Genomic DNA, 27,618 nt, shown 5'->3' on the forward strand with positions numbered 1-27,618 from the left:
CACGTTTTTTTCTTCTCCCCACTTAAAGCAGCACCGGAGGAAATGTGATGCCGAGCAGTTGCTCCAGCAAGTAACAAATCTCCCGTATTGTTCCCTCTCCTTTATTTATCCTGAGCGCACTGTAGCAAGGCAGCCTGAAAAAGTGCGTTGTTTTCAGAGGCATGCAGCCCTGAAAATGGATGTTTGCTTTAATCAATCTCGGAGGAGCCCGTGGGGGCCGGCAGAGGTGCGGCGCTGGAGATTTGTTCTATTGATTAACCGAGCGCCGAGATGGGAGGCATCAAACACTCCGAGTGGATAAAAGCCTGCTAGGTGAATAGGGCTATTGTCGGGTTTGGTTTGCAGGTTATTGGGTTTGGGGGATTTTATTTTTCTTTTCCTACCTGCGGGGCCGAGAGCGAGCCGAATAACTTTGCTAATATTCCTCCCCGCTTCCCCTTTTCAACTTCCCCGGGAAAGGCACCGCGCCGCAGAGACCCCCCCCTCTGCGTGCCAGCCCGAAGTGAGATTTCACATTATTGCATCTGACAGCTCTCATTCCTCAGGCGCTTTCTCTTCCTTTCCTATTTAAAAAAAAATAAAAAATAAAAAAAAAAATCAAAGGTGTCAAAATGTGAGCACCTTCTGAGGCTGCAAAGCGCAGCGCCTCCTCGGGGGGGGATGCTCGGAACGGGGAGCAGGAGAGGGGGCAACAGGAGGAGAGGTACAGGGATTTGCCATTGCATTTGCCTTGGGCCCTCGGAAAATGTTTGCAGTTTTCAATTAATCTCATTAGTTCGGAAGGAGGTGGAGGGGCGGGGAGGCGGGGAGGAGAGGCGGGAAATAAAAATAATTTCACGGGGAATTCTCTTTAATGACTTTTGCAAAACATGTAATTGAAAGTGGTGCTCGTGGGGAATGCTTCAGGAGCGCCGAGGCTGGCGGCGGGGCAGCAGCGAGGGATGCTGACCAAGAAGCAAAGGGGAGCTCTCGGTGCCAGACCCCTCGGTGACAGCCTCCCCACCACGGTGACGCTGGATGGGGTATGGGGTGGCCTGGCTGAGGACAAACTCCAGCCCCCACATCCCCAGAGGGAAAGACAGAGGAGGGATGGAGCTTGCCCCTGCACTCAGGGCACCCAAAGCTCGCTGCCTCACATGAACAAGCCCAACACCGCTCCTGCCTGATGGGGAGGAGACCCTGCAGCATCTCCGGCGCATGGGCCACAGGAGCTGCCAAATTCACTGCATCCTAATGAACTGCACGCTCACCAGACAGGGAAAACTGCTCAACCAGGGGCAGCACTTGCTTGGTTTTGAGGCTCCATCAGCACAGCCTGCAGGTGCTTGCCCGGCATCCCTCTGCACCCACGTGCTTTGCTTTCTGCTGCTCCTTGCCCTGTCACCCGGTCAGTACCCAGGTACCAGCACTTCTCCTTCCCACAGGGCATTCCCTCGTGCCCTGGTACCAAAATACTCCCAGCTCCTAGGGCTTACCCTGACCACTGCCCGCCTGCCGAGTGCCACCAGACTTCCTGCATTTTGTCCCGTGTTGTGCCAGATGCTAAAAGCTGCCAAAACCGTGTGGGTTTCTGCAGCACGCTCCCAGCCGTGCCGGGCATTGGTGCAAGCCTGCACCAGCTGCACCTCCATGAAGAGCCCATTGCAGGGACCCACAGCAGCCTCCACCAGCCCTCGTGCACCCCAACCTGCCCCGTGCACCCCAACCTGCCCCGTGCTCCAAATCTGCCCCATGCTCCAAATCTTCCCCATGCACCCCGATCTGCTCTGCGCACCCCAGCGCTGCACGGCCGCCCCTTCCCCTCCACCTCACCGGCAGGGCTGTGCCCTCCGCTCCAGCCCCCAGGCTGAGCACTTAATTGATCGGATTATCCCTTATTTACTAATTAGCAGCCTTGTACTCAGACGGCAGGAGCGGGGGCCAGCAGCGCTTTCCCTTTGTACCTAAGCAGTTGGTGTTTGCCGGCTGCGGAGGCTCGGTGAGCAATTTGCTGTGATTCATTTCTGCCGTGGAAAGCTGATACTTGGCACGGCGCTCGCCTGGGAACAAAGCAACGCAGATGCATTGCCCGTAGCCACCGGGAAGAGGCAACGCCAGACTCTGCCCACCTTTTGACTTGCCTTATTTTATTCCTTCTTCTGCACCGCGGTTTGGTTTGCTGGGTTTAATGAGTTCGGTAATTGCTGGCGGGGGTGAGGTCTGCTGCTCCGTGGAGGTCGCACGGATATAGGTCTAATAGAGAGGATATTATTGAAGAGGAGGAACATGACTCTGACACCCTGAAGACCAGGCTTTTGTCCCAAAGGCACCGCTGCCCTTCACTGAGGGGCAGAAAAGAGCAGACTAGGACAGAAATCTCCATCCTCTGCAGCAGAACCCGTGAGGTCAGCAGGACTGGCCCCAGGGTGTAAGATGCTAAAACAACAGAGCCAAAGGAAAAGCATTGAGGGTGTGTTGGCAGGCTGGATAATCAGATAACTGGGCAGGAAGGACACTCGAATCCACTGGTGATCCATTAGCAGGCTCCTCAAGGAAATGGGGATCTCGCTTCTGAGCCAGAGAGCACACCTTCCGAATTAATAGCAGCCCAAAACCTCGTGTGCATTACTTCGAGGCATCCCAGGGGCATGGACAAATGCTACCAGAAGCCAGCTACAAGGAAACCAAAGCCTGCCATCGGAGAATATCCCCAAACACGCGGCCGTGGGTGCTGTGTGCTGCTGGTTACGGAGGGCAGGGGCAGGGTGCTGGGGCTGCGGGGTGCCCGGCCACCAACACTCGCTCTGTCTTTGTGTGCTGCCAATGGATCGATTGTGTGCAGGGAGCTCTGCTTCGCCTATGTAGGTCAGGCAGACAGAGCTGGCCCCACGGCTGCCACGACGTTGTTAAAATGAACAAGGGTCCCCCTTTCTCCCCCCGTCCGACCCCCCTGATGCCCTGCCCTTGGCAGAGGGCAGCCTTGGCTCTCTTCCTAGAGGATCCAGACATTTCTTTGAGGCTTTGGGCTCGTTCGAGCCCAGCCAGCACATTTGCAGCTCCTGGGCCAGCGCAGACATTTTGCCCTGCGCATCGCCCTTTAGCAATGCTCCCCCTGTTTGGCTTTGCATGAGGAGAGCTCCGTGCTGGGAGGGGAATGGGCAGCGTGACCCAATTCGCGGCTCTCCGTCGGTACGGCTGGCATCGCTCCCTCTCGGCTTCGTGATCTGGAAAGGGCTGAACCAGCTCCCGGAGAAGGGGGATTTCTCAGCACTTCAGCATCCCCCAGCAGCCCTGGGGGAGGGAGATTTCCCACACTGGGCTGTTCCCCTGCTCATCTCTGCATGGGAGGGGAGCAGATAAGAGAGCGACTTCCTAACCCTGGACCTTGGGAGCCTCAGGGTTTGGCCACGCATTTCTGCTTCCCTCCAGAAGTTTTCATGACTCAAGGAGGAAACCGAAATCCTCGGGAAACTTGGACTCCCCCAGGGCTTGCAAGCAGGGCAAAAGGGGGAGAGGGAGAAAGCAGAGAAGAAACTTTCTCAAATAAAAGAGACTCGGTAGTTTAGAGCAAAGACTTGACCTTGTGTTCTCTCCTAGGAACAAACAAGAGGAGAGTGAGGATCGCATTATTTTGCCTGAAATTTGGAGTGGATCAACCCCCTGCTGTTCCTAGCTCCTGAAGTGAGTGGCTATAAACAACACGCATTTCCCGAGGATGAATTAAACAGCGAGCCGGAGTACTGACTGTATTTTAAGAGATGTTTATTTGTCCTCGCTGCTGCTCTACAAAGAGTTGCACAAGGGCTTATTAAATTTTAACCCCACATTGTTCCTGGGTAAACACTGCCCTTCACCCAGCGTGCCGAGTGCTTGCAGCCCTGACAAGTAGCTGCTCACCGGAGCCCCCAGCGTGCAGGATCCCAGCACCACGGTCCTGAGCCACCGGCACCACGCACGGCCCCGTGCTGCCCCTGCTGGGGCTCGGAGGGCTGCTGGAGGCTTTTCTTTGGGTGCTGGGGAAGGCTGCTGCCCGGCTGTGGTTTCTGTCGCTGGAGCAGCCAGCTCGTTTCGTCTTTCCTACAGACATCCAGAGGTTTTTCTGCACCTTTCTGCCAAAAAAATCGCTTTGTGAGAAGGTGGGGAAGGCCTCGGTTTGCAGAAGGGTAGCCAAGCCAGCAATGTACATCTGGGCTCCTCTCCTCCTCTTTTCAGAGCATGGAAAGGGAAAGGGTGAGAAACTGGGACCGCTGGCCAAGGAGCTTGCTGCAGCTCCCCAGCGTGCCAAGCCCTGGGGGCTGCCTTGTCCCGAGGTCCTCCTGCCCCAGCTCCCACCCCCAGCACCCCAAGGAGCCGGCACGCTGGACACGTGTGCCGTGGTCCGTCCCTCGTGTCCCCTTCCTGCAGGCAGCATGGAGAGCTTCCAGCCCCCAAATTGGTTCTGAGGCATGCCCAGGATCGTTGGCGAACACAGAAAAAGGCTGAGGGGATTAGTGCTGAATGCTCAGGCTCCCCCCTCTCTGCAGCAGCTCTCGCCTGCCTGCCCCAGTACCGTGGAGCTGGGCAAGCACCACAGAGCTGCCCGGTGCACCACTGGTGAAACCCATCAGCAACAAAACAAGAGGCACAGCCCAGAGTTCTGCATTGCTGGGGAAAAATATGGTTTTGCTGTTCACAAGGGCAAAGCGATGAGCATGAAAACAAACCCCAGCATGAAATCCAGGCCAGCTCTTCCTGCACTGCTGAGGGCCCCAAGCAGCCATCACCTCCCCATTTTTGGGGTGCTTTTGGGGGTGTTTCCCCTGCCAGAGGTTGTGGGAGGGGGACACGTAGCCACAAGAAGCGAGATGCTGAGCAGGGTTCTCCAAAAAGAAGGCTCCGTGCCTTGCAGAAACATTTTTGAACTCATGTTTGTTCCCTCTCCTGGGTCTGGGCAGAATGTCAAAGCCTGCTCTGAGCTGGAAATATTTTAAGACTAGCACTCACTGGAGACTGAAACAATGGCAATTCTTTAGCTACTGAGGCTTTTATAAAAGGGCTTTTGACACAGAGGCTGCTTAGGGGTTTTTTCGTTGTCGGTTTTTCTCCCGGAAAGCATGGTGCCCGTGTCCGTGCATCTGTTTGTGCGCACACTTCTGCGTGTGCAAAGCCCCCTCTTGGCTCCCAGCTGCGCTTTTGGTGTGCGAGCCCTCGGGGATGCCCACGGCGCTGCTCGGGCGCAGCCAGCTCCAGCGAGGAGGGAGGAGACGCCGATCGCACGGGATGCCATGCAGCGATGCAGGAAGAAGACATTTTCGAGTAAATGTCAGCTTTTGCGTTTCTGGGTTTGGGGCTTTTTTTAAACACGTGGGTGGGACTTTTAATGCCCACATGAAGCCGAGATGGTTTCAGTCTCCGGGGCTTATCCAGAAGATTCACACAAACACTATGGAAAGTGTCTCTTTGCTTAGGAGGATGAAATTTGACACTGCGGAGATTTTAGCCCGGTATTCCAGCCAGGAGCCTTGGTGGTTAGTGTGTCATATCTGATAAAGGCTAATCAGCCCTCCTTCAGGCACCATTCAATTCTTATTTTCATCTGCCTCCCGTGCGCGTTGCGTTCTCGGTGATACGTACTCGCACGCAGGCAAACCAGTGCAAATTCTGCCCAACCCTGCTCTCCCCTGGACACGAGGCCAACGGGCAGGGCACAGGGCAGAGAAATGCACTGCGGGACCCAGCACCTTTGCCCACAGCCCCGCTCCTGGCCCTGCCTGCAGCACTTTTGGCACCAGCTTTTTGCAGGGGTACAGGCACAGGACCGCATGAGAGGCATTTTTCCAGCCAGCCCCGCTGTCAGCTGCCTGCCCTGAGCCCGGCTCCATGTCTGCCCTTCCTGCGAGGTGTCCGAAGCCTCCTCAACAATTACCCGAGTTGCTGTTTGTTCAGGCGATGTGGATTTAGCTCTCCAGCCTCACGTGTAGTGTGTGTATAGGGAAAGATAGATTGCCGCTACTTTCCAGTATAAATCACATTCCTTACAACACTCCAAAGTAGCATTTTCAACCTCAGGGTGCTAATAGGATCCAGCAGGAGAAAGAAATGTCAGCTAAGTAGCAGGCGCTGTTTGGAGAGTGCAATGGAGCTGATCCACAGCCCTGGGGCAAAAGGAGCAATCCCAGGGCAAAGGTTAAAGAGTTCAGGAGCACTTCAGCCTACTTAATTGCAACAGGCCTCTTACACAGTGCAAGATGGATGACTCAAGCCGGGCAAGGGGGGCAGAGCGGGGCCAGCAGCATCACCATCTGGAGGCGGGCAGGCGGCAGGGGACCACGGCAGAGGGGACGGAGGTGGCTCCTTGCCTCGAGCCACTGCTAGCCAGCAAGGTGGCCTGCGCCACACCGGGACCCCCGGCCACCAACTCTGTCCCCTCCACCAGCAGCTCATCCCCAGTCCCAGCCAAGAAATGGGAATTTCTATCGGAGCTGGCTGAAGGCACCAAGGTTTGGTTGCAGGAGCTCAGCACTGATCCGGGCTGATAAATACCCAGGAGCGAGAATACCTCCAGCTGCCAAGGAAAGGTTCCTTGCTCCCCCCAGATCCATAAGGAATATTGTAAGGGGAAAGGAGAGGAATTGGTTATCGCTGCCGTTCTTGTCATTGTGGCAGGATTTGTTTTCCAATTCCCTCTTTTTTTTGTTAATCTTCAGAATCTGAAAATGTCTTGTATCAGCCCCAAGGTGATTCTGCTGGGAAGATGCCTCAGATAATATTTTTAGTAGAGTTTAGACTTGTTTTCTGACACGCATCGGAAAAAAAATGTCATCAAAAGCTGATGTTCTGCATGGAAAATGCCTTTTGAAATATTTTTTTTTTTCTCCATCGGAAGAAAAAAAAAAAAAAGTTTAGAATAAAAACATTTCTTCCAGGCCTCACGGGCGAGCTTTCTGCTGTTTCCCTGGTGATAAAAGCACGAGGCTGGATCCCGAGGCACCAGCGCTTAATTCCCAGCACCATGACCTTGACAGAGCCCCTTCGGTCCAGCTCCACGGGGGGGGGCAGATTTTTGTCCCCGCTTTTGGGGCTTTTTTGGTCAAGACAACATCTGATGGGCTCGTGCCTCCTTGGGACACCCCACTCCCCCCCACCACCACCCCCGTGTCCCCCAGAGGGGCTGTCCTAGGGCTCCATCCCCTCATCCCCCATTGCTTTGGGGCTGCTTTAGCTCCCTGCAGCCTTTCCTTGGGGTCGAGGGGGGGGTGAGCTCTGCCGGGCAGCCCCGGGGGCAGCCTGGTTTTATGGGGGGGCTGCCCCAGCTCCTCGACCCCCCTACCCCAAAAAAAAACCCCGGCTAGCGGCCCCCGGGTGCCCCCTGGTGGGGTGTGATGGAGCCGCAGAGCCGAGGCCTGCTTCGGCCTGGGGGGGCCCTCAGAGCCCCCCCTGCCTTGGGCACGACCCCTGCCCCCAGCCCAGGCTGCCCAAAGCCCCCCCAGCCCGGTCCTGGGCACTGCCAGGGTTGGGGCAGCAGGGATGGAGTCACGATGGCTCCTCGGGGCAGCCTGGGCCTGACCTCCCTCGTAGTGAATTTCTTCCTCATATCTGACCTAAATCTCCCTTCTTTTAGCTTAAAGCCGTTCCCCCTTGTCCTATCACTGACACAGAGACCCTCCCCAGCTGTCCTGCAGCCCCTTTTAGGGACAGCCAGGCTGCTATAAGCCCCCCCCGGAGCATCCTCTTCTCCACACCCCCAGCCTCCCTCCACAGCAGAGGGGCTCCAGCCCCTCTGCATCCCCCCGGCCTCCTCGGGATCCCCTCCAACAGCTCCATGTCCTTGTGCTGGGGCTGCAAGGGGGGTCCCAACCCCAACACCCCCTGCCCACCTCCCTCCCAAGAAGCAGCCCCATCTCCGGGGCAAACATTCTCTCCAGGGCAAAACATTCATCGGCTTTTATTGAGGAGAGGGGCGAGGAGGGCGCTGTGCAGGAGCAGGGATGGGCGCACATCCCCCCTCTGAAGCTCAGAGACCCCCATCCCAGACCCCTTGGGGGGGGTTCAGGAGAGGAGCAGGGCTGCCAGGAGGCAGGGAAGCAGCAGGCGGCCGCCGGTGAGCCGGGGGGAGCCGTTGCAGAGATCGGTGTCGCAGCAGTGGATGCGGACCCCCGGCAGCTCCTGCTGCTGGCAGTGACGAGAGGTGGCACAGCCGCTGGTCAGCAGGCTGCCCAGGACCACTGCAAAGCAAGCAGAGCGCGGGGCATCAGGGACAGAGGCTGCGAGGCTTCGGGGTTTGCTTTGGGCAGGCAGGCAGGCAGAACTCACCGCTCTCTGTCTTAATGCAAAACCGGTGTTTGAAGCCCTGGTGGGAGTGGGAGCAGGTGATCACCTCGGGGTTCGAGCACCCCATGTCCACGTACTTGGTGCCAACGATGATGTTGCAGCCGTAACACTGGAGCCCGGATGCTAAAGGAGAGCATATGAAAACACAGCTGGTTGTTATTTATTTATTTTTTTTCCAGGGGAAAATGCTTCAACTCCTTCCTAGCTGTTCTCCACGGAAGGATTTGCAGCACTCGTTGCCTCGCCAGGTTGCGTTCAGCACTGAGTCAGAAACCAAATCTGCCCGCCGCTTGTTCACCCACTGGGCCCCAAAACGCAGAACCAGCTCCCGCTAGAGGTCAGTGCGAAATCAAAGATTAGCTGGAGATTTGAGCTGGGATCAAATCACAGGAACAAGGCAGCTTTGAAACAAGGTTTGTAAAGAGTAAGTGAAACCTCCAAACCACAGACACCACCGAGCCTGGGCTCGGCCGCTCTCGGAAACAGCTTTTGCCTGTTTCTCCAAAATCCTCCAGTTTCAACCGTGCCAGTGCCAGAGTCGCTCACACTGGAGGGATCATTTAATTTTTGGTTTGGTTTTCTCCCTGCTTTTAACACAGGATCTACAAGGGAGGTAAAATGACCCAGAATCAGAAGAGAAAGAGTCACAGTGGCTGGGAGCAAATGTCCGTGAGCTCACAGCACTGGCAGTGCTTTGTCCCCCCCAGAGCCCTGCTTGCACTGGTGACGGCTCAGTCCTTCCCTGCAGGGTCAGTGGCTGTGTCTGAGAACGGCTCCCCCCAAAGCAGAGTGGGAATTAAGTCATTTTTCAAGTTCTTTAAAGCAAAATAAAAGGCATTCAGAGGATATTCAGCTACATCATTCACAGGGCTTAAGGCAAACACAGTACCTGAGACACATTTATTAACCGCAGCAACAGAAATCACGCTGCAGGCTTCCTCTGGCTGTTGCCTTCCCCCTGCCTCTTAATTATGACCTGGAGCCCTTCCCTGTCCCTTGTTCGTTTGCTCCCAAACCCCTTTTGGGGCGCTGTGCGAGCATCCATGCACCCCTGGGCCCAGCAAGGAGGTCACTGAGGAAGGGGAGCCCCCAAGGATCCTGGCTCCTGGCCCACACTTCTTACCCACATGCCCTCATTTAATACAAAATGTGACCATTTTTCCTAAAACTGCCAACAAGGCAACACGCAGCTACACCGCTTGGGGCAGGAATACCCCCAAATTCATCCTGAGAACAAATTACACTTTAGCAACCCGGGGCTGGGGAGGATGTGAAGGACCACAGCTCACAGGGGACACCCCGCACCCTGAGGACATCAGCACTTACCCTCCGGGAGGACGAACACCACGGTCAGCAGCGAGAGGATCCCCTGGGCACCTCCAGGCATGTGTCTCGAGAGCATGGGGGGGTCAGCCCCACAGCCCCCCCGGGGCTCAGAGGATGAACCCCAGCTGGTGGGGAGCGGGCACAGACTGCCTCTCCTCCCTGCTTTCCCCGGCCTCACTTTTCTCCTGGATTTTCTCCTACAAAGCCTTCCGCCGAATGGAGGCAGGGAGATGCGGTTGGCGTAGCAGAGCTGGCCCCGTGGCGCTGAGTCTTGTTCTGTCGATGCTTAATTTCTCCCTTTTCCTCCCGAGAAATTCTCTGATTCTTTCAGTTCATGCACAGACGTGAGTGCGTATGTGCTACCCTCGGTTATTTCTGTCCTATTTCCTCTGTCCACGATCGCTTCCCATTAATACTGCCGTGCAGCAGCTCTTGGAGAGAAATTCTCCCTAATCAAGATTTAGTTTTAAATCCACTTCAAAATCCTCTAATTCAGTTGGATTAGGCAGAAGGGGTTTGGGGAGATGTGTTTTTACTTTTTTTTTTCTCTCTCTCTTTCTCCTTTCTGAGCTGCCTCATCTTCACAAGCAGACCCACTGGCTTTGTGTGACATATTGTGCTATTTAAAGAGGGAAGGAATATTTTTATTAAAGAGAAGCCGTCAACTAATTTTAAACCCAAGGCTCGGGATTCTGTAGTAAAGTACAGTCCTGGGGGTGGCTGTTGGGGTTAAAGGGAAAACCTGATGGAGGCAGAGGTGGGTCTGGATGTACCCTATGCATTTGCACACAAGAAAATCGTTTCCTCATTAGGGCAGCGAGGAGCCAAATGGGGCCAAGGCTGGGCTTGCATCAGCTCTGGTGGGGGGAGCATCACCAGGGCTGCTCGGGGTTGGGGTAGGGTCTGTGGGTGCAGCAGAGGATCACACAGAGCCCTGATGGCCCTACAGGGCCAGGATCAGCCTCACAGCCACGTGGGGCCTCACGGACGTCACTGGATGCAGGATCAGTCCCCCAGACCTCCGCTGGCTCCCCCACGAGCAAAACCCCGGCTCTGAGCAGAGCTAATGGGACTTAGAGAGCTAATGCTTACTAATAAGAGAGCACAACTGAATGTATGAGATTAAAAAATTAAAATGACAAAATAAGCTGCTTATGCAGTGCATCCAGCAACCTCCTGCTAGCACCTGGAAATCCCTGCCTGGGGCAGCCCAGCCCAGGCTGGTGGCAGGACCCCAGCCCCATGGGGGCACCTCTGCTGCCAAAAAAAGCCCCCAGCCAGCCAGGTGCTTGGACCCCATCTCTACAGCATCTTTGTTAGCCAGCACGCTCATTAATATTTCACAGGGAGGCAGCACTGACTTGTTCAGGTATGGGCACCCACAGCTCAGGAGGGGCAATTAGCACCTGGGAGAAGTGCCTGAGTAACGCGGCTCATTTATTCAAATCACTTAAACCACCCACGGTGTCTCGCTTGCCTCAAAACAATGTGATTATAGCAAATGTCTCACACAGCACAAGCCTGAAAGCCTAGGGGAGAAGGGATAAAACGCAGGAAATGGGATTGATTTAACCGCTCGCATAAATCAGAGCATTCAATAAGGAGGGGAGGCTAACTTTTAATCCCTTAATAAACTCATCGGTGTCTGGCAGGGGAGGCTGCTCGCGTGCAAGGAGCAGCCCAGGCTCTGATGAAGCGATGCTGAAGTGATGCTGAAGCGATGCAGCAGCCCCGTGCAGCTGGTGGGTTTGGGGCCGTGCACAGCCCCAGGCACAGCACCTGGCTCTGCGGCCTCATCCAGCAAAGCTGGTGGCTCCGACACAGTCCTTGCAGGGCACTGAGCCGGAGCCAGAGGGGCTGAGGGCCAGCACGTGGCGTTGCAACGGGTGGGGAGCGTGTCCTGTGTTGTGGTGGGGGAAACAGGACGATGGGGATCCGCGGCTGGTCCCCAGGCAGGGAACGGGGTCGTTGGAGGGCTCGGAGGAAGAAGCCAGGCTGGTAACCTCAGCTGGTGGTGGTGGTGCTGAGGCTGGGTTAGCCAGATTCACTCGTTTGTTTTTCTGTTCCTTTGGGATGCAGGAGGCAAAGACTTCTACGGGAATAAAGCAAAAAACATAAAACAAAAAAAACAAAACAAAACAAAACAAAAAAACCAAAACCAAAAACAAAACAAAACAAAACAAAAAACAGAAAACATAAAACAAAAGCCTCCTCTTATAGCCTTCTTCTGCATCTGGAAGCAGTGTACGGTTCTTTCTGCGTGCCCTTGGCTCTGCTGCAATTCAGAGATTTGTCAGGCACCGGGAATGGGTTAGGAAGCGGCCATCCTCCCCGGCCTGAGAAAGATTTGATGGGCAAATCCCCCGGAACATTCATGTTCTCGCTTAAACCGTTGTGATGCCCAGCAGGACGGCTCAACCCCGCGCAGATTAAGGGGGTTTGCCGGCACGTCCTGCTGTAGGGCTGTTAGGGCGGCGGTGGGGCCGAGCAGCAGCGCTGGGCACAGCCCCGGGCCCTGCACCCCAACCCTCGCCCCCTTTCGCCCTTCCCAAAAGCCGGGTTGGGGCCGCTTGGTGCACAGCCCCAGACGGGATTCGAACCCGCGGTCTCCGGAGCCTCCCCGCCGCCATTAGCGCCGCGGAAGCCGGGCTGCCGGCAGGGGGCAGGCGGAGAGGCTCCGTGTCTGCTCTCTGATTGGTTGGAGGCGATGAATATATTAAGTAGGCTGGGAAAAGAGCCGGTATGCGGCGTTTTTTCGGGGTTTTCGGGGCTCTAAAAACACATACGGGCTCAGAAATTAATTTTGCTCATGAGGATTAAGAAGAGAAATCCGTAAGAGGAAGAAAGAAACAAAAAAGTTTTCCTCGCCTTGTTGTTGAGGTGGGGTGTACAGCGGAGGTTTAAATAGCCGCGACGTGGAGCTGGGTGTCGTGTTGTATGAAAGGAGAGAAGGTTAGCACTCCCCTTGATAAGGATGGAAGAGGCCCTAGTGGCCTGTACAACACGCATACGGTTAAGGCACTGCCACCTACTTCGTGGCATCTAACCATGTTTTCCGACTTATTTTTTTTTCTCGAGGAGCACGGGCAGAGCTTCCCCTGCACTCTCCTTCTCCCCCCATCATCTTTTCCCCCAGCCCCGCAGAGCACAGGGCAGTGCTGTGCCTTCCTGCTGCAGCGGTTGATGCACTGCAGCCTCCAGGAGCTTTGCTTTAACACCAAGTGCAAGGAATTTTGCTATAACCTGGACGCCCAGACCATCAGCGTGCCAGCAATGTTGAGGCAGAGCTGATGCCAGCACCGCTGCTCCCCGTGGGGTACAGAAACACAACCTCAGCCAGGGTAAAGAGAGCAGCAGCAGCAAGATGCAGGGAGTGCTGCAGGACAGGAGGGCAAGCGAAGCCCCCCCAAACACAGCTATACTCAATCTGCTATGCCACGCAGTGCTGAATCCACAGGGAAATGCCTCCAGGTGTAATACAGCAACTGCTCCGTGCTGGTGAAGAAGCACGGCCACATCTCGCACTTCTAAAGTTCTTCTGGACTGTAAAAAAGGCTGAAAAGCTTAATGAAGTTATTTAAAGAAATGGGACTATTTCAGCAGTGAAGCTCTCTAAGTCCAGAGCCACAGCAGCCCTCCCTGTGGGTAATGAAAAGCCTCAAAGGATGGGATTATTAATAGCTGGTGGTGCTCAAACTCGGCATGAACCGTATGTTAAAAACAAAACTATACCTCATGGCTTGCAGCTGTCTTCTCTAAGGGGAGAGGCAAAACATCCCAGAGCCACTACAGGAGAGGTTTGTACTACAGTTTTCAGTTATTATGAAGCACACGGCTGATAGCAAAATAAATATATGAAAACCCCTTGATCCTTGAGGCAAAGTAAACCTTGTGCATAAGCACAGTTAACCGGCAAAAGCTGTATCATCGTGCAGCCTGCCCTGCCCACTCCGCACCAAGAGGGCCGCAGAATTCCTTTCCCCTTAGCTAAAGGGCCCTCTGAGGGTTTGTACGAATGTTGCCTCAGGGGAGGACACCTTCAGTTCAATCCTCTTGCTTTCTTTCAACAAATGCTCCTCTTTCATCAGGGCAGATGTAAGCATGGCTGTTTCTTCTCCTTTCTCCTTCTCCCCTACTCACTCAGCAGGGCTTCTACAGAAATACTTCCTCTAAAACCAGTTTTTAAGGGAGGCTGCTTTGGATACAGACACTTCACATTAGTACACTCTTACCACAAGCATACACATAAAATCCCACCTTTTTATTATGGCATATGGAATTTGTTTGGATGTGTAAATACCACGTGGGTATGACAAAAGGGGAAAGAAATACCAATGCTGAAAGAGATACAGAGTCATGCCATCATCAATACAGCTTCATACGATGGATTTTCAAAATACAAAAGTCTGGGTTTCTTTTTACATTGAAATAACTTTACAGTGTTCCGTGAGCTCGCTTTTATCCAGAAGAAGAAAAAAATATGCTCAGAGTAACTACAAGCAGAATTAATTTTAATGATTAACAGAAGATTTGTAACTGCTCTAGAACAGCATCTATGAAACACACTTAACAAGAGGTAAGCAACTATACAGAAGGTAAGAGGAGATCGTCACCACAGCAGTCAAAGTCAGTGGGGCAGGAAGGGGAGGGGGAAATCTGGAACTGCATGGTTTCATTTGGTCACAAAGTTTGAGCTGAGTGTTTAAAATGAAGCACCTTTAAAGATGCAGTACTCCTAGTTAAAACAATACAGAAACTTTCAAGACTAGAATCTACATTCTGAAAAAATAAAAAAGTTAGACATTTAAAAAAAAAAATCCACGCATCTCTAGGCTCGTGACTTAACTTACTGTTAGAAAGCAGACTGGCAGCTCTTCCTTAAGCAGCAACAGTGCCTAGAAGTAATGCCACCAGAAAGTAAAGCATCTTTGGGGTGTCCAATACAAGCTGACACTTCTAACGATGTCAGAATGATCCATTTGTCTGCCAAAGATTAGGCAAGAAAAGGAGACACTGCATCTTTTTTTTTTTTTCCACCACGTTGCCCGGTTCTAGCAAAGAGCTAAGACGTTTTCTTTGGGCCAAGACTAACAGAAACCACTTTATCAAATATTCTTCAGGTTTCCTGCCAAACTGGATTTATTATTCTCATGTGGTTTTTTAATATTTTTTTAAAAACAATTTTTCCTGACAGTCTCTAAAGTGTTACTGGAACGTTTAACAGTCACTCTTCCACAGTTTAATTGTTTTGTCGTTTTCTAGTGCTGCTGATGCAATGATGTTTTCTGTTGGGTGACAAGCTGTTGAGATTACAACATCTATGTAAAAAAAAAGAGAAATACAAACATCATTATTTACAGCAATGAAATCAGGCTCATAGCACACTTCTGGAAAGTAACATGTATTGTTGCTACATCTTAAAACAGCATAGACCAGTTACTATTTCCTTGTAATTAAGAACAGTTATCCAACATTCACTCCATATATGGGAGAAGAAATATTTGCTAGCAAAAAAAGCATCCCATAGGTGGGCTCAACTTGAGAGCAGTAGTCAGGAAGTGTTTGTCAGGTTACAAAATGAAAGAATCTCTAGATTCTAGTTCTTGCCTATCTCATGGCAAAGTTCTTGGCAATTACAACAGGACACAGCTAATAAAGACCCTGCTCGGTACCTTTCCTTGCAGGTACGGTACTGCCAGCTAGATACACCACTTAGTCTTCAGTCTTGCCCTAATCTGAAAAACAAAAGCTTGCTGCCACTGCCCCAAGGTACAGTCTAAATCGATGGTCGGGCAAAGGAATAAGCATGCTTACATTTCACAGCACGATTCCTTCTAGTAAGTGCAGTGGGAACAGTCTCTTTTGGGATTCAGACTGAAGTACCTATCAGCTGACTTCTCAAGACATGCTAAACCTCACCTTCAAGAAATAGGTGTACAAACACACAAACGGCAGGACCGTATTAGTTCTTATCCTTCCAAGAGTTACAGCTTTAGGTGTTCACAGCAAGTCAAACTCATTACAATTTTGAGTTGCCTAAATATCTTGACCAGCTCTGAACTCAGGGAGACATCTTTTCAAGCTGAAGTCAAAATTTTTGCAGTGAAAAAGTACACATTTGCAACAACCATTAAAAAGCGTTCATGAGAAGTTGTGGACACCTATGGTTCAATTAAGCTTCAGCTAGTCAAGAATCTATGGGTCTGACAGCCAAAACTAAACATCAGTGAGAAAATGCTGAAGCTAAGCCCTATTTACAACCTGACATGAAGGATATTCTATCAATAAAAACAAAATCCTCTTCCTTACCTGTGTGCCCTTGTAATTTCTGTACAATCTCTTTTGTCTGAAGGTTCCAAATATAAACCAGGTTGTCTTCTGAACCGGACACAATCCACTGGAGGGGCAGAGAAAAGTTATTTTAATCTTCCTCATCATCTATATCTAACAACTAGTACTCAGTAAATACTTTATCATTATTATAAGGAACTTACACAACTATTTGATGTGATTTGTTCTGTCTCAGCCTCTATTCAGTGCATACAGGCAGCAGAAAGTTTTGTTACATCCTCTGTATGCCAGAGGAGGAAAACTAAATGACCAAAAGATGCCGAGGTCCTTCTTAGGATTTTACCTCTGCTGATGTGCTCCGCCATCTCAACCGGAGCACACCATCGTATCCTTGGACGGCTGCCTGCTGTGCCACTAACCAAGACATACCCACTGCTCCCCACTTGGGAACGTCCTCTCCTGCTGCAGCAGAAGGAGCCTGGCCACGAGGCAGCAGGACCACCCAAGGACACAGACACCACAGGTACTCAGGGAGGTAAATGGAGCTTCCCAGGACAGCTCCTTCTCCCACTGCCCTATGGCATCCATGAACCAGGATCTGCTAAGGGAGGTTTCCATCCCCAAACTACTGCTGCTTCTACAAAATTTTACCATTGCTAGTTATTTGGCACGGCCTCTACTAAACTATTTTTCCTCCTCTTCCAGATAAAAAACAGTTTTCGACACGATGATAGAGATGTTTTGGAATCAAATTACAGAATGAGACACTTGCATCATCCTTGCATGCCCATGGAGAAAACCAGTAAAAACTGCACATGAGTAAAAAATAAAAATAGTTCAAATAAACACTAACCTTTCCACCAGTAACGGAGAAGTTTGCAAATATGCAGTACTTTTCATTTTTGTGTCCTGTGTACGTCTTCAGGCACTGAAAGAGAAGAGCCAAAAGGCGTAAGCATTGTCGGGAAGTAGCTTTCTCACAGCCAAGGACAAACTCTCTTGTCTGATCAGGCTATAAATATATCTGCCCGGGTTTCCCTCCCTGCCAACTCGCTTATCTAGAGGATGCATAGGGCATCGCTGTCCTAGAACACTAATTTTGAGGACAGCAGGAAAAATAAATAAATTTGTCACTTCCCACCAAGAAAAGCAACAACAATTTAGTACCTAAAAGAGATATATAATATATGTGTGTGTGTGTGTATATATATATATATATATAAAATTATATATATTCAGTGTCTTGGGCCTATACAGCAGGATAAACAATTTTTTTTCAAAGGCATCTTTAGTCCTCCTTGATAAAGGGTTACTAACACCTTTTCTTATAATATTCATAAAATGTTAAGAGAGGTTAAAAAGCAAATGAAATCCAGATTCTCCAATAAATTTAGCTTAGTCTACATAACAAGACAGTCATAACAAGACAAAGGACTTACCTTTCCTTTGCTGTAGTCCCAAAGTTTAAGAGTGCTACAAAACACAGAAAAACAAATATTAGTTCTTGCAGTTTTTTTCACCAGACGATTTCCTAGTAGCAGAAAGTTTCTCCGTAACAGAACTTAGTCTACATGGGGCACTTTAGCCTGGATTTTCATTGACTAGCTGAAAAAGGCAGGCTATGGTTGTGATATTCTATGCACAGATGCTCAGACAGACAGGCTACCATCCACCCAACACAGGAAGGGTAGGTCTCACGAAAGCAACAGCATCATTACTGTCTGTGAATGGAGATGACAGATCAACTAATCCTTTCTTAGACACTGCATGGAAGTTCTCCAGGTGAATCATTAATACAGTAAGCACACCTCCACTGCTCTTATGTCTTACACAAAGAGTTGATTTCATATTGCACCCTTTTATAGGCTAGATTTTGTCTCTTGATGTTACAAGAGAATCGTATGATTAATGCAAGAGAATGCTGTGGTTTTGAAAGGTACACTAGAAGGAATGGACAGGTCTTGCAGACACTAAGCAGTGCCAAGGCTTTAAAAACAGAAGCTCTACCTATGACATTAGCAACATACAACACCTCCCAGATTTTCAAAGTTTTATAGTATGTATGAAGTTGTGTAATGTCATTATTGTGACAGGTAAACAACAGCAAAATAAAGTTTTATCTGATATTCATGGACACTTCAAAGCTTGTGGATTTTTTTTTTTTTTAAATACCTACTTGTCCAAAGTTGCAGCTAGTATGTATTTGCCATTTGGGGAGAATTTCACAAAAGACACTGGAGGGTTATCATCATCTACAGTGAAAATAAAAGTGATTGTTAACCAGCACACGGTTGCATTGCTCCATTGGCAAAGAATTTCTTTCGACAATAATCTGTTGTTAGTTGTCTCACTGAAACAAGCTTTCCGTTTTGTTATCCCTTGGTACTCCAAGAAATACAGATATAAGAAAGTGATCGTTTTCAGTACTTCAAGAAAATGATGTTTTGCTCACTTTTTAAATAACCCTTTGTAACTGAACTTTCCTTCTTTGAATCAGCACTTATCAAAGCAAAAGTATATTTATACCTTTTAAAAACCATTACATTAAGAGTATATGGTGCTAATTTGCAGTGCCATGTAACTTGTCTATGTAATGTTTTATAAGAATATGAAAGACTAGGGAACATATGTCCAACAGGTAACTTTCTTTTATTATCTTTGTTCACGAGATGCCTCATGCTAACAACCATCACCAGTAAAAGCAGGCAGCTCATGCAGTCATGGACTGTTTCCATCGCATCCAACAGCACAAACAGTTTTGTTACAGTTTTGAACTGCTGCACAGCAACAAACTGAACGGTAGAAAGCTTTGAAAAACTCATTTATCCTGCATCTATACTACAGAACACTCCAAGCTTAAGCAAGTTTCCATAGACATGATAGTTCCTTTTATTGTAATAGCTAGGAGGACAACAGTGTGCTAATGGAATGGTAGGAAGACTGAAAAATAGAGGTTAAGGAAGTCACTGTTCACAGCAATGATGCAGAATAGCTGTATTGCAGCTAAACAGCAAAGAATGGAGCACAAACGAGAAGCCTTCTACTTACCAATCAGTGTTTTCAAGCACTGCCCTGATGCCGTATCCCAGATTCGACTATGAAAAACACGAGACTCATTACTACCAACATAAGATTTAATTATATTTTTTTTTCTAAGTATGCAACAGTTTTAAAGGCTGCAGCAGACCAAAAAAACTTACCAGAGTCCATCATAGCTACTTGACACTATCAGGGATCCATCACGATTAAAATGCACCTGTAATATTATAGAAGGGGGAAAAAAAAACTTATATTTGTAGAAATCAATGTTTTTAAGCCTCAGTAAAAGTATTCATCTTCCTACACTAACAGTTTAAGTCGTATGGATAGAAGCAGAGAGTCAGTACGATATCAAAGCCATCTACGAATTTAGATGGGTAACACAATCAAAACAAGATCCCCACCACCCCCAGTTTGCCTGGCATAAATGGAAACAGGAGTTAACTACAGCTGTTTATTCTAGTATCAGGAACTGGAATATACGTTTCCTCAGAAGCTAAGAGCAGCACCTTAACATGAACACAGCATTAGCTGCTCAAATAATAGTAGCGTCCAACCTGGGGTAGCACCTTAACATTTTAAGGACATGGAACTTAACCTCTTATGTAACCAAATATGTTTTGAGGTAAATTTATTCCATTCAGCTATACCTCAAAATACTACTATTTAAAAGAATAATTATTGTTAATGTACATTTTCAAGTGTGAAATCCAGCCAAGGCAGAACAATTGTACCAATCGCATTCCAACAGCCATGTTATAACACATCAGAGGCTCAACATTCTTTTAGTCTTTCCTTCATTTCAACGACATTAAGAGTTAAATACCTTCTTGTTTTCCTTCATTTTATTAGATATTGGTGTATTCCACGTTACTTTAAACTATTTAAATTAACAAGGTTGGAAATGGAGCGTACTATGGAACTGCCCTGGTCTGAACCATAGCACTAGTTTGAAAGAAGCAAGCAGACACACAGCAGTTCCAGGCTGTCCTCCAACCCTCAAGTGACAACCAGTCAGCACCCCAGCATCAGATTGCCAGGCTCAGGCACGGCCAGCACTCCACTATTCACTGCTCCCCACATTAACACCCAAGACAGAGAACCATGTAAGCCTCACACGTAACAGAATCACACAGAATCACAGAACACTCCTCATTTTGTTCTCATTGAGCAATGACCACCTGCAAACCATCTGCAGCCCATCCACTGCACTGTATGAGGGGTTCATAATAAGAATGAGAGCACAATCCCACCCCTCTACCAACAGAGGTAGGAGAGGAGCTGCCCTAAACAAAGCACATTAGCATGTTTGTTCATCAGAAAGGACTTACAGCTGAAACTGGGTCAGAATGAGCAGGCAACGTCTTGAGGCACTTCCCTGTTTTCACATCCCATATCCTCACGCTTTCGTCAAACTGAAGATTGAAGAAATGCACAAGGTGGTTTAATGATACACCTATTTGTGGCATACACGATGTTATAACTTGATGCAAGTCTAGACACACTTCGTCCTCCAGTTGCACTGTAGCCTCATTAGAAAGGCCAGGAAACAACAACCACTACACAGGGTAGCAATAACAAACAGGGAGCGCAGTTCCCTTCAACTCTTCCTCTACATGCAAGGAAAACTGCATGTTGAAGATGGGCTAACGGCTCAACCGAGTCCCTAAATAAGGACAGCCAGAACACTGCACAGCTCACCCAATTACAAGTTGCATTTGTGGGGGAAGACAAAATTGAAACAAGGGGTGTGCAACAATTGCTGCGCACTAAGGAAAAGAAATCACTTACTGAGCCAGAAACGATGAGGTTTGACTGAGGATTGAAGTTGCAGCAGAAAACGTAGTTACTGTGCCCCTTCAGCGTCTTTAAGCACTTACCCTGAAATAAGATTTAGGAGTGTTAAATATTTAGCATCCTCTACAGCCATACATGCATTCAGATAAGCTGCATGAAGGTTAATAACCATGCAGCACAAAGAAACCATCTCTAACCCCAGACTTAGATGGGCAGAGGACCAGCTACAAGAAAACAATAGAAAAGACTTTTTTCAGTGAATGCAGCCAAATTTCAAACCCTCTGGGCAACGAGAGAAAACCAAGCACTTTAACATATCCAATCAAAATTAAACCAATTTACCCAGTTTTCAACGTAACTGCAGAAAAGAAAGGGGGAAAGAAGCAAAGAGAAGTGAGCCTATGATGAGAAGTTACAGAAAAGTTCAATCTGAGAGGCTGCTTTCAGAAACAAAGCCTGCAACTGCATTGCCATCATAAGACTTTAGCACTCTCAGAAGATAACCAGACTCCTCATAGTACCCGTGAGCATCCCCTCTTTCCAAAAGCACGCGGCACAACTCACTCATCCTCACAGCCCATTCAGCCAGCTGCCCATTTTAAGCAGGAAAGTTGGAGCTATTACCTAAACAGGACCAGTGCTTAAAACTCTATCTCCTCTCATCATAGCACATCAAGCTCATCTCTCAGAAGAGCCTGATTTACAATGGCAACGCTGCAGGAGAAGGTAGGTAAATAACAGCTTGTCCTTACCGAGCTTACATCCCATATTTTGAGAGTTTTGTCATCAGAGGCAGAGACAAGAAGGTTGGAATCTGATGACCAAGCAACATCGGAGATACCCTAAAACAAAGGAAAACAATCCTCTTAGCTCTGTTTGCTCACTGACACATGCAAATGGAAAACACAGGCTGCATATTATATTCACAGCTGAAGCTTGAAAGAAAAGTCAGCACTGGGAGCTGGGAATTCATTGATCTGCCTGGGATGCAGCTCCTTTGACACTTGCTCATTTTAGACTGAGCCATACACTCCAAAAACATCAACAGCTTGTTCACATGGCACTTAGTGTGGCCACCAACACCCTTTCTTGGAATTCATAAACAGTATGCTACACAAACTAATCTGAATAAGTGGTTTCTCATGATGACAAATGGTTTGCTCTTTCTGGTCTGAGTCCCTAAGGCTGGAGAACAACAAGATTCTACTGGCTTTTCTTTTGGTGAATCTTCATCTTTGCTTCTGAAACTTCAGCACGTAAGAAACTTTGGGAAACAAAACTGGAGGGTTTGGGAATTTGTGTTTTCTTTAGAACTTTGGAGAATGAGTAAGTGTTGTGTTTATGTAGGCAAAGCCACAAGAAAATTCAATCTCCTTAAAAGGCAAGCCATTCTGCTCCAGATACAAAGGAAAGAAGGAACAGGACATAGCGTTACAGTTTACAGGGATTTTCACCCAAGAATACGTTGCCCCTTGTAGGAGGTCAGTGTTCCCAAAATGGAGGGACTCAAGAAAACGGCTAGGCAGTGTGTAAGCAGGTTCTTCATTATCACTCTGCAATGTATTTCCAGCTTGACCTGGCATCACCTCAGCAATTCCAGTCCCAGGGTATTGCACAGGACTGTATAAACAAAGACGTACAAAATGAGACTAAAGAGCAAGCCCTCTACACAAGTCAAACGAATCACAAATGGAAAACTCTGGACGTGAAAAACAAAGCAAAGTAAATTCCTTACAAGTAAATTCATACTCAAGTGCACAGAGATCTCCTCATACTTACCAGTTTATGACCAGATATTGTTTTTTCAAACTTGCCGTCGTACGCTCCCCAAATTTTAATGAGCTTGTCAGCAGCTGGAAAAGAATGTACCAGTTAAGAGACTAACAGCACCGACAGATACATCTGTCCTTTCTAGACGGCAAGAAATTAACTACATCTCTGCATACAGCGAGTAGCTTTCCCTCCCCAGGCAGACGCTAGTGGATAAGGTCGTATGTAACTGGTGAAGAATGGTTTCGTACACGCCACGCTGCAGCAGCTGAGATTACATAAACTGCCTGGAATGCACAGAGTCTCCAGCCACTTCAGTCTCTCTGATGACAACTTGGGTTTCTACTTTTGTTTCAGATTGCCAGTGGTAGAAGTAGTACTGTTCCACGAGGAATGCTGAAAAGCTTTTGTCCAGAAAGAACAAAAGTGACATCACTACCTGGACTGAATTAACGTCTGCAAAAACCCAAACATATTATCTATTTTAGCTCGCAAAACAGGCCAGAGAAAAAGGTTGATATTTGCCAGAGGTAGAGGTTGGAAAACCTTGGGGTGGGGGAAAGGGTCTTTCATAAGGATACTTGAACACAGGAAGGATTTATATACGGTGTACTGGCCTTATAAAGGCAATCTGCAGTTAAGCCAAAGACCTAAGTCATTCCCATGTCTGGAAGTTGTTTGACTGGCCCTCAGCATCATATTCAACATTGTTCTTTTTAATTGCCCTTTCCATATATATGGATCCTCACCGAGGGTTTATGTAAACACATTTTCAAAGGAAAAGCTGTCAAGCAGCATTAACCACCAAAAAAATTAAAAGAAATACCAAAGCTGTCAGGGAGAGAACTTGATCTACCACCTAAGAGAGCAAGTAGTGAAACACTATATATAACAACATCTTCTGCACATTTCACGGGGATAATCAAAGGCTCTGACTCACTAAACACCACAGGCACAGCGGACAGAAACACATGGCCAGTCCTTCATACCACGCTACAATCCAGTCTGGTAGTGCAAAGCTATCTCCCTCAGCTGCCAGAACTACACTTTTGCCTGCAGGTACTGCACACAAAGCTCAAATCAAAAGCTTAAGCTGGAACTTGAGCAATACAGAAAGGCACAGGGGAAAGAATCCTGTGCTTGCTTTTGCCCACTTGCTCAGAAAAGAAAGCTGAACAGGAGAGGACTCTGATCTGGCAACACCTACACGATCCAACATTCAAAGTAACAGAACTTAAAAGCCAAGAAGTAAATCATCCCAGAGATTGTCAGCTCTGGGACTGTTCCTTTTAGGAAGAACAATGACACTACAGCCCTCTTCCATTTGATGAGGGTAACGGTAAAGACAAGTAGTTCTCCAAGGCCCAAACATGCACGTTTTCAACAAGATAATAAGAGAGCAATACTTACAGGAACTGGCTAGCCACTCTCCGTTAGGACTGAACTTCACCGACGAGACTGCCTTTGTGTGTCCTGCTAACGTGAACTTTAGAGCATAATTTGGTTTTACTGGCGCGGGCTGAAAGAAAAATATGAATGGATGAGCTTAATAAACTCCCAGGAGAGTTTCACAGTCAGCACACAGTAATGGACTGCATGAGTATTCACCATAACACAGATTCTACTGTTTACATTCTTTTCCCTCTCCAAATTCAAAAAAAAGCAACATGCTGTCAGGAGTCTGTGGTGCCTTACTGCCCACGTGCAACACCAACTCATCCTCGATAACAATTCCATCCAAGCCAGGAACAAACAGATGAGAAGAAACCAATGGTCCAAGCACAAAATGCTTGGCAGATTAAAATAAAACTCTCGGTACTGATCTGTGTAGTGCTATTAAACATTTGTAGTTCTGTTCTTTGTTGCAAATCAAACCACAGGCCAACTCCCCCAAAATCCCACTTTTTTCCACTATTTCACCATTTGTGAAGGCTTCATGGTTAGACAGCAACATCTTCTTTCAGCACCTGCAGGCTTCAAAGAACCTGACTAATGCCTGCTTTCCCATTTTGCAACTAAGACCACAAATTCACCAGTTCTACAGCCATCTCTAGGCCTTCCAAAAATACAAACCACCTGAGCTTTTAATGCTCAAAGCAACAAGAAGTATTTCCTTAGCAAGAACTTAAACAAACAAATCCAGCACTACAAAAGACGCTGTTTTTATCCACCTGCTTTACCCACAAACGTGCTTATCCTCAGCACGTTTTCATCCCCAGACAGCAGCAGAAGCAGACATCTTGAGAAGTTCTTAATCTACATTTGATTCAACCCTCTAATTCTGGTTTGCCTGGCGAACGTGCAGGTAGTTGCCATGTGCATTTACACAGACATTGTTCAGCCCCACACACACCTTGCTCTGATTGGTTGAGGAGGAAGGAGTAGATTGTGTTTTGGTGGATTCTGCATCTGGCTTCTTTTCTTCTGTTGCCATGGTTCTGAAGCTGGCAAATGAGACTTACGGTGCTTGAAGGGGAGAATGAATGTGCTGCTTCAAAAGGCAGCCCTTGCCACAGAGAGCAGAACTGCACTGGTAATGAAAACCTGGAAGAAAAACAAAATATTCTCAATAGCTGTCAAAGAAAGATCGTCAGCAGCTAAAAGAATGAGGTCAGCCTAACTGCAGATCTCCAGAAAACAGCGTGAAAAACTTATCTATAATCTTTTGTACAGATATGTATATCTTTTCAGCAACGTAGCAGTATTTTATGCCTTCAGGTCTATTAACGTGCAAGAACAAGAGTCCAACTCATGGCCTTTTATTACTTCTTGGACAGCATTTTTCACTCTGCTCTGTTCCAAACACAAACCATTAGAAATAAAGCAGAATAGCTCTTAGGTGCAGTGGGACATTTCATATCGTATTCCCCAAAATACTTGTAAGAAGAAGTACTTGCATAGCACAGCAAATACAATGGTTTATATAAAAGCCGTTTCCAAAGCTTAAAATCCTACCAGGATCCTTTCATCTCCTAATTCAAGTATTTCAGTCTCATATTTCTCCCCTAAATGGTGTGAGCATCACATCATACCTTTGTCTGAGCGTTTCACCTGACTGAAAGCCAGCCTTGTGTTAGTCTCAGCAGACTCACTTTCTGTAACACAACCTGATAAAGCACAGTGCCAGTGCTCTGTAATCGGGGCCGATGCTGCAGAGGGAACAATCTCCAGCTACTTTTTACCATAAGGATTTGTCTTTAAACTACATTTGCAACATCCCACCACAACTACCATTCTTTTTGCTGGTGGCAGCAGATTTGAGAGCCAAATCGTTTGCTCTTCCAGCAACTACTGGTATTTTAAGCAACTCATTCTTGGGAGGGGACGGGAGGGTGCAGGGCAAAGTGCTACCAGTTGCCTGCTTGCTTTAATAAGCACTCTCCGCAGTGTGGATAAACTTCGTATTGTTGCCACCAGTGATTTAAGTTTTCTAATGCAGATCACATTCTTTTCATCTGGAACTAATCTGGGAACTTGAGCGAGCACACATCCTGCTGCCAGCACGCAGCTCCATCCCGGGGAGGGCTTCACCCTGCACCACAGCATCTTGCACTAAACAGAGCACCTCAGCAGCACCCGCTGCCCAGTGCGAGGGCTTCCAGCGGGGTGACCAGCAGTGGGCAACAACACTCCTTCCCCACCCACCTGCCCTCGCCTCGCTGTTCCCCTTTATACCCAGGGGAAGTTCTGTGGGAGAGCCCAAACTTTTGGGGGGCATGAGGAGCCACCCAGAGGCATGCAAAAGCGCAAGAACACACACATGCAGGCGTGCACACACAGAGGCATGCACATGGAGGCGTGTACACACATACATGCAAGCAGATATGGCTGCAGACATATCCAAGAGCATGGTATGGCTCCAAGTACACATACACATGCAAGCACACACAGCTGCAAGCATGCATGGCTGCAAGCACATGCAAACAGGCATTGTATGGCTCGGAGTACACGCATGCATGCAAGCACGCGTGCATGCATGCCTGCAAGTGCACACATGCAAACACACAGGCATGGCTGCAAGCACATGCATGCAAATACACATGCATGCCTGCAAGCACACACATGCAAACACACAGGCATGGCTGCAAGCACACGCAAGCACCTACAAACGCACGGCCATACGCAAGCACTGCTGCAAGCACACACATGCCGGCATGCACCACTGCAAGCACACACCCCCATACAAGCCACTCAGGGGTGCAAGCACACAGACACAACCACGCAGCGCAACAAGCATGCACCGCTGCATGCGAGCACACGCCCACATGCAAAGCGCCGGGCGCTGCAACCAGGCGCGCATGCAAGCAGCACGCACGTGCGGCGAGCACGCGCGCGTGCAAGGCATGCACGGCTGCAAGGCATGCACGGCTGCAAGGCATGCACGGCTGCAAACGCGCGCGCGGCTGCACGGCATGCACGGCTGCAAGGCATGCACGCGCGCGCACCGCCCCCAGCGCGCGCCGTGTGGAGAAGGCGGGAGAGGGGGGCGCGGGGAGGGGGAGTGGGGGGGGGGGGCGCCGCGCGCGCGCTGCCTGAGGGGGCCCGGCCGGGCGCTGAGGGGAGCCGGGAACCGGGCCCACCCCCACCCCCCCCCCGCCCCCGTGACTTACCGGGGGCTGGGGAAGGAGCCGGGGGCTGGGGGCCGGGGGCCGCCGCCGCCTCCTCCTCCTCCTCCTGGGCTCAGAGGCGGGGGCGCGGCCGCGGCGGAGGGGAGGGGAGGGGAAGGGGGTGGGGAGGGGAGGAGGGAGGAGGGGGGGGGGGAGGGGGGGACGCGGCGGCGGCGGCGGCGGCAGCGGCGGCGGCTCCGGGGCCGCCAGGCGGGGGAAGGCGGGAGGGCGCATGCGCGGTGCGGGCCAAAGGCTGCACAATGCCGCTCTCTCCCGGGAGCGCTACGGAGGGGCCCGAGGGCCAAAAAGGGGCGGGGAGCGCCTTAAAGGGACAGGCGCCGCCTTCCCTAAGGGGGGGAGGAATTCAGCGCTCACCCCCCCCAGTGAGGGTGGGGTGGGAGCGCTGTGTGAGGCCCCCCTGTTGTGAAAAACACCTCATTTTAGCCCGTTAAGGCTCGGTAGCGCACTCAGGCACACGTGAGCGGGTTTGTTTTGTGCA

At 49.4% G+C, this 27,618-nt stretch overlaps 2 protein-coding genes across 2 annotated transcripts; both read right to left on the minus strand.

Annotated features, from left to right (window-relative positions):
* Nucleotides 1-8,007: 8,007 nt before the first annotated feature.
* On the minus strand, nt 8,008-9,691 carry LOC311217330 (uncharacterized protein; the record flags this gene model as incomplete). The annotated part of the gene is made up of 3 exons (XM_084299307.1): nt 8,008-8,183; nt 8,272-8,412; nt 9,616-9,691. 3 exons carry the CDS (start codon nt 9,689-9,691, stop codon nt 8,008-8,010), a joined length of 393 nt encoding a protein of 130 aa, XP_084155433.1.
* Nucleotides 9,692-13,855: 4,164 nt separating this feature from the next.
* WDR5 (WD repeat domain 5) lies at nt 13,856-27,211 on the minus strand. The gene is made up of 14 exons (XM_084299359.1): nt 27,123-27,211; nt 24,866-25,056; nt 23,923-24,031; nt 22,522-22,595; nt 21,495-21,584; nt 20,737-20,826; nt 20,277-20,360; nt 19,107-19,162; nt 18,955-19,001; nt 18,083-18,158; nt 17,346-17,379; nt 16,760-16,834; nt 15,925-16,012; nt 13,856-14,933 (listed from the first exon to the last, which is right to left on the minus strand). The coding sequence occupies exons 2-14, from the start codon at nt 24,944-24,946 to the stop codon at nt 14,833-14,835; spliced, it is 1,005 nt and encodes a 334-aa protein (XP_084155485.1). The 5' UTR covers nt 24,947-25,056; nt 27,123-27,211; the 3' UTR covers nt 13,856-14,832.
* Nucleotides 27,212-27,618: the final 407 nt, after the last annotated feature.

The sequence above is a fragment of the Netta rufina genome (assembly GCF_964035555.1).
Source record: "Netta rufina genome assembly, chromosome: 20".
Lineage (NCBI taxonomy): Eukaryota > Metazoa > Chordata > Aves > Anseriformes > Anatidae > Netta > Netta rufina.